The 5,659-nt window shown below is 52.5% G+C and overlaps 1 protein-coding gene across 6 annotated transcripts in view; it reads left to right on the top strand.

The window, feature by feature from the left end:
* nfyc (nuclear transcription factor Y, gamma) overlaps nucleotides 1–4,754 on the top strand; it is a 30,286-nt gene extending 25,532 nt beyond the window's left edge. For 2 of the 6 annotated variants that reach the window (XM_036555510.1, XM_036555512.1), the window contains exons 7-11: nucleotides 895–966; nucleotides 1,887–2,042; nucleotides 2,887–2,994; nucleotides 3,248–3,307; nucleotides 3,858–4,754. In XM_036555510.1, the coding sequence (XP_036411403.1) occupies nucleotides 895–966; nucleotides 1,887–2,042; nucleotides 2,887–2,994; nucleotides 3,248–3,307; nucleotides 3,858–3,980 (519 nt within the window). In that variant the 3' untranslated portion in view covers nucleotides 3,981–4,754. Of the gene's footprint in view, nucleotides 1–894; nucleotides 967–1,886; nucleotides 2,043–2,886; nucleotides 2,995–3,247; nucleotides 3,692–3,857 lie in introns of those variants that run through there. The other 4 variants (XM_036555513.1, XM_036555516.1, XM_036555514.1 and 1 more) reach the window with 4 other exon arrangements.
* Nucleotides 4,755–5,659: the final 905 nt, after the last annotated feature.

Raw genomic sequence — 5,659 nt, 5'->3', positions numbered from 1 at the left:
TCAGGGTTGCCAGATGTACTGTATTTAGTCTGATTGAATTCAGCCGTTTTTCCTGATTTCAGAGTGAATAATGAAAGCTTTTTGTCACCTGTTTGGCTTTCTTCCTACCTCATTGGAGTGGAGATTTGGAATGGCTGGAATGGTGTTCAGGTGATCACTTTGCAGGTTTCGCCTTAAGACACACAAGTATCGTGTGTTTGTTTCAGCTATTTCTCAAAGAATTTGCCTTAAAAGCTCCAAGAGCTGGCAACCCTGACTGCATGCCGTGCTGAAAGTGTCCTGGCGCGTGTGCGTGCGCGCCCATGTGTGTGCGTGCGTGTGTGTCAATGTATGAGTGTATGTGTCTGTGCGTGTGCGCGTGTGTCTGTGCGTGTGCGCGTGTGTCTGTGCGTGTGCGCGTGTGTCTGTGTGCGCGTGTGTCTGTGTGCGTGTGTGTCTGTGTGTGCGTGTGTTTGTGTGTGTGTGTGAGTGTGTGCACGTGTGTCTGTGTGTGCGTGTGTTTGTGTGTGTGTGTGAGTGTGTGTGAGTGTGTGTATGAGTGTGAGTGTGTGTGTGTGAGTGTGGATGTATGAGTGCGTGTGTGCGCGCGCGCAAGTGTGAGTGTGAGTGTGAGTGTGAGTGTGAGTGTGAGTGTGAGTGTGAGTGTGTGTGTGTGTGTGTGTGTGTGTGTGTGTGTGTGTGTGTGTGTGTGTGTGTGTGTGTGAATGTGTGTGAATGTGTGTGTGTACGCGCTCTGCATGTGCATCTGCAGTACAGTAAAGCTCTCTCTCTCTCCCCCTCACTCTTCCCCCCACTCGCCCCCTCGTTCTTTCTGTCCTTCTCCACCCCATCCCTCTCTCTCTCTCACTCTCTCCCCCTCTGCCTCTCTCTCTCTGGCCGTGTTTCCCTCCTCAGGTGTTGCAGGGAGCCACTATGCAGCAGCTACAGCAGGTGCAAGTGGCCCAGTCACAGGCCACGCCCATCACGGTAAACACCTGACCTCTGACCCATGACCTTTCCCAGGCCACACCCCTCTCCCATCAATAAAGCCCAAACCCTCTCTTACCCGCCCCCTGACCAAGTCCCCTGATGAATCACAGGCCACTCCCTGCCCCGCCACACTAAAGAAGAGACCCCTCCCCTCTCTGCTGATGTCACACCCCCAGGCCTATCACTCCCACACAAAGAGAGCCATTCAGCCCTTTCTGTATGTTAGAATATAAGTATTAGAGGAGAATTCTGCATTCTACATTCTACATTTTAGAATGTAATTATTAATCCAATTAATCAGGTGTCAGTCCTAGTTCAGAATTAAGGCTTTTTCTTGGTAGTTTTCCTCATAGTTCCCCCACCCCCATGCGTTTAGTTTGCATGCTGCAGAGTCACCAATCTCCTGGGGTCATCTTCACAACACTTGATGCTACAAGAGGCCTCTGCGGTCCCTGGCGTTAGACCAGGAGTGCCCACAGTTCTGTAACGAGCGAGGCTTCAGTGTCGGATACCCTTTCCCCGGTAGAGAAGCGTTCAGTCTTACCCTGACCCTCTACAGTTCAGTTCCCAGCTAATACAGGGTTTCTCGTCAGTTAGGGCCGCACGCCCGCAGTGAGGTGTCGGGTGTCGCGGGCGTTCTCTGAAGCAGGCTTTCCTGACACTGCTTCCAGGCCTGTGTCTCTGCACCTCTGTGCTTGCTTATGGCTAAAACACAGCGAGTCATCAGTCAGGTTCTGCAGACCCAGATGTAGCCTGCTTCTGTCTGTGTGTCGTTTAGAGGGACGGGACGCAGAGAGGAGTGCTAAATTCGGGGCTCTTGTCTTTCTTCCCCCTCTCCCTCCTCCTCGTGCTCGTCTTCCCCCTCTCCCTCCTTCCTCCTCTCTCTCTCTCTCTCTCTCTCTCTCTCTCTCTCTCAGAGCGCGCCGGTCACCATGCAGGTGGGCGAGGGTCAGCAGGTGCAGATCGTGCAGGCGGCCCCGCAGGGCCAGGCACAGACGGCACAGCCGGCGGGACAGACCATGCAGGTCATGCAGCAGATCATCACCAACACGGGCGAGATCCAGCAGATCCCGGTGAGCTGGGTTTCCGGGAGGAAGGAAGGAGAGAGGGAGAGTAGAGGAAGATCCAGCAGGTTCTGGTGAGCTGGGTTTCCGGGAGGAAGGAAGGAGAGAGGGAGAGTAGAGGAAGATCCAGCAGGTTCTGGTGAGCTGGGTTTCTGGGAGGAAGGAAGGAGAGAGGGAGAGTAGAGGAAGATCCAGCAGGTTCTGGTGAGCTGGGTTTCTGGGAGGAAGGAAGGAGAGAGGGAGGGTAGAGGAAGATCCAGCAGGTTCTGGTGAGCTGGGTTTCTGGGAGGAAGGAAGGAGAGAGGGAGGGTAGAGGAAGATCCAGCAGGTTCTGGTGAGCTGGTCTTCTAGAGGGACAGAGGGAGGGTAAGGGAACATCCAGAAGATACTGATGAGCTGGGCTTCGTGAGGGAGGGAGGGGGCAGGAGGGAAGGAGGGGGATAAAATTCAGCAGTCTCCACTGTGTAGGGGGGGGGGGGGGATGTGAAGGGGGGAGAGAGTGGCTGTGAGATTCAGCACATTTACAAAGGAAAGATGAAACCAGCATCCTGCCTCTCCTCTGTGCTGACAGTGATGGAAAGGGAAGAAGTCAGAAATCTACCTCCCCCCTTCAGAAGGAGGACTGGAATCTGTCCCAGTTAGATCAGAGATCAGTCCCAAACCCCCAATCGATCTCTGCACAACAATAGCCAGAGATTCTCTATGTCTGCCGGTAGCCGTCCGTTCTCCGCTGCCTCTTTAAAATTCCTCTTCGGCTCTGATCCTTTAAAGCTGCTTTAAATGACATGTCGCTGCAAATGCCGGCGTCTGAGTGTTGGTCTCTCTGTCTCCCCCCGGTGGCCGCGCTGCGCAGGTGCAGCTGAATACAGGCCAGCTACAGTACATTCGCCTGGCCCAGCCCGTATCTGGAACACAGGTCGTTCAAGGACAGATCCAGACTCTCGCCACCAACGCACAGCAGGTAACTCTCTCAGGGGCTGAACCCAACTTCAGCACGTCAACAACAAAAACACCTGCAAGCCATGAGTCTGTTTTTAGTCAGCGGAACTGCTGAGCGGCTGTATGTCATACTGACGTGTCAGTGCATCAGGAGGGTGTTATGTCTGTCTATAGCAGTTTGGAGCGCTCGCACACGTTACTGCATGGATGCTGTGTGATGGCTTTCCGCTCTGACGGTTATGTGAACGTGTTTTTTTCACATTTGTGTTCCTCAGATCACGCAAACCGAGGTACAGCAAGGACAGCAGCAGTTCAATCAGTTCACCGATGGACAGGTAAGATCCCACGGTCCCAAACTCCGTACACACCGCTCACCTCTGCTTTAATCACCCTCCTCCTTTCCTTCCTCCCCACTCTACCTTCCTCCTCAGTCCCCGCTTCTTTGTAGGGAGCGATCATGAAAAAAACTCATGAAAGCAGCGGGACGGTATTTATCAGCTCCTCTCTCTCTAGGCGTGACAGTATTTATCAGCTCCTCTCTCTCTAGGCGTGACAGTATTTATCAGCTGGTCTCTGTTTCCCGGCACTGGGACAGTGTTTAGCAGTGTGTCTCTTTCAGCAGTGAGATTGAGACTGAGTAGCTTGTCTTGCTCATTTGTAGGATGGTATTTAGCTGCCTTTTCAGTGGAGCAGTAGTTAGCAGCTCTCTCTCGCTACCACAGCCGTTGTGCACCCAGATGCAGGAGGGTATAACAGCCTCTGTGTGTCTGTGCGCGTGCCTGTGTGCGCGTGCGTGTGTGTGTGCGCGTGTGTGTGCGCGTGTGTGTGCGCGTGTGTGTGCGCGTGTGTGTGTGTGTGTGCGTGCGTGTGTGTCTCTCTCTGCAGCAGTTGTATCAGATCCAGCAGGTGACGATGCCGGCAGGACAGGAGCTGTCCCAGCCTATGTTCATCCAGTCCACCAGCCAGACGGCTGACGGGCAGGTGACCACACAGGTCAGCGCAGACTGAGGCCCTCCACGCCCCGCCCGACTGCCCTCCGCCGCGCAATAACCCATCGGTCCAGCCTCCGCGGGACGCCGTGCCCCCGTCACCCGCCGCCCACCCCCCCGCCCCACCCTCTCGGCACAGGGGTGCCCAGCGCACAAACTCTGCTGCCGGAGTTCCGCCCAACACCTCTCGCTCTCTGCCCGAAATGATGCCCGACACCACTCCCTCACTCTGATTATCACCGTCATCTCCACCTCTTCCTTTTTCCTCCTCTTCCTCGCACCTTGTGACTACTCCCATCATTCCATATCACCACTCTCCCCCCGTGTGTCTGCAAGCCTTAAATGCGTGCGTGCGTGCGTGCGTGCGTGCGTGGGCTAGTATGTGTCCACATGTGGGCGTGTCCCTCTCCTTGTGTTTCGAATTCCACAACGTTCCACCCCGGCGTCCCTCTGGACCAGGAAAAGGATCAGGAAACCCAGCCCCCCACCCCTATCCCTGGCTCCCCCCCCCAATTTGTACAGCAGGGTGGGGGGGTCCACCCCCTCACTATGAGGAACAGCCCCTCTGCCTCTGTGTCCCTTGTGAAAACCACCGTAGATCTCCCCCAGAACAAACCCTGTTTTATACCATCACGTTCTTTTGTAAGAATTCATAAATGTAATGTAGTTTTTTGGGGTATTGGTATATAATTCCCCCCTTCCCACCAAACAATAAGGTTTGTCACCTTTATTTTATGATTATTATTATTATTATTACCGTTCTTATAATTGTTGTTTTGCATGTAGTTGAAACTGCCAGCATGATATGCAATAGATAGGTATAAATATTATTTTTTTGTTGTTCCTTTTTTTGTAAACAAACATTGGTTGGGTTGGTGAGAAAAAAAGAAATAAAGACACAAAATGTAGCATTTCTGCTTTCATTATTGGCCAAAGTAGCGCGGGGTTTGTGTGGTCATTCTTGTGAAAATCCTTCCCAGGCTTTCTGCGTGTGCTCCAGCCTGCAGTAAGTGTGAATCCCAGTGTAATTCGCACTGCGCTTTTGGGTTAATTAGTGCCCACAGGTTATGAGTTGGCTCTCATCCATTTTCTTTTGCCGTTGCCTGTCAGACGGAATGAGAGGGGGGTTTGCGTACCCTCCTCTCTTCGCGCTAATTGCTCCCTCAAGTGGCGCGGCACTTCCTCGAATATTAATTTTCCCACCTCCCAACAGTGAAATCGGTTTGTAGTCGTGGCTGGAGGTGCGCGTTAGGGTGGGAAATGGTTAACCCCGCTTCTGTAAGAGGAAAATGGCGTGGAGCAGCTAGTTAATCGTTTTCTCTTCGTTAAACGTCGCACAAGCACAGCTGCCCTTAAGAGCGCAGCGGTAGAAATAAATCTGCGTCCTCGACTCATTCCCAAAGGGAGGCTGGCCTACTGCTGTACTTAAATCATCTCATTAGTGGATGGAGTTGCTCTTATAGTTTGTCATCAATGTACAATGTAAGACGGTTGTCTTCTGAAGGCTTGTTACAGTAGATTTTTTTGAACAGGCTTCGCTGTGCAACCGACACTCGCTGGGTTCCACATTATAACCTAACAAAAATTACATTATATTACGCCGTTTAGTAGACGCTCTTACCCAGAGCGATTTCTAAATAAGTGCATCACAATGCTAAGTGGTTATCGAAATGTAGGCGACTACAAGAGGTCAGTAAG

This window comes from Megalops cyprinoides, chromosome 21, assembly GCF_013368585.1.
Source record: "Megalops cyprinoides isolate fMegCyp1 chromosome 21, fMegCyp1.pri, whole genome shotgun sequence".
Taxonomy (NCBI): domain Eukaryota; kingdom Metazoa; phylum Chordata; class Actinopteri; order Elopiformes; family Megalopidae; genus Megalops; species Megalops cyprinoides.
This window is presented reverse-complemented; position numbering and strand designations above follow the sequence as displayed.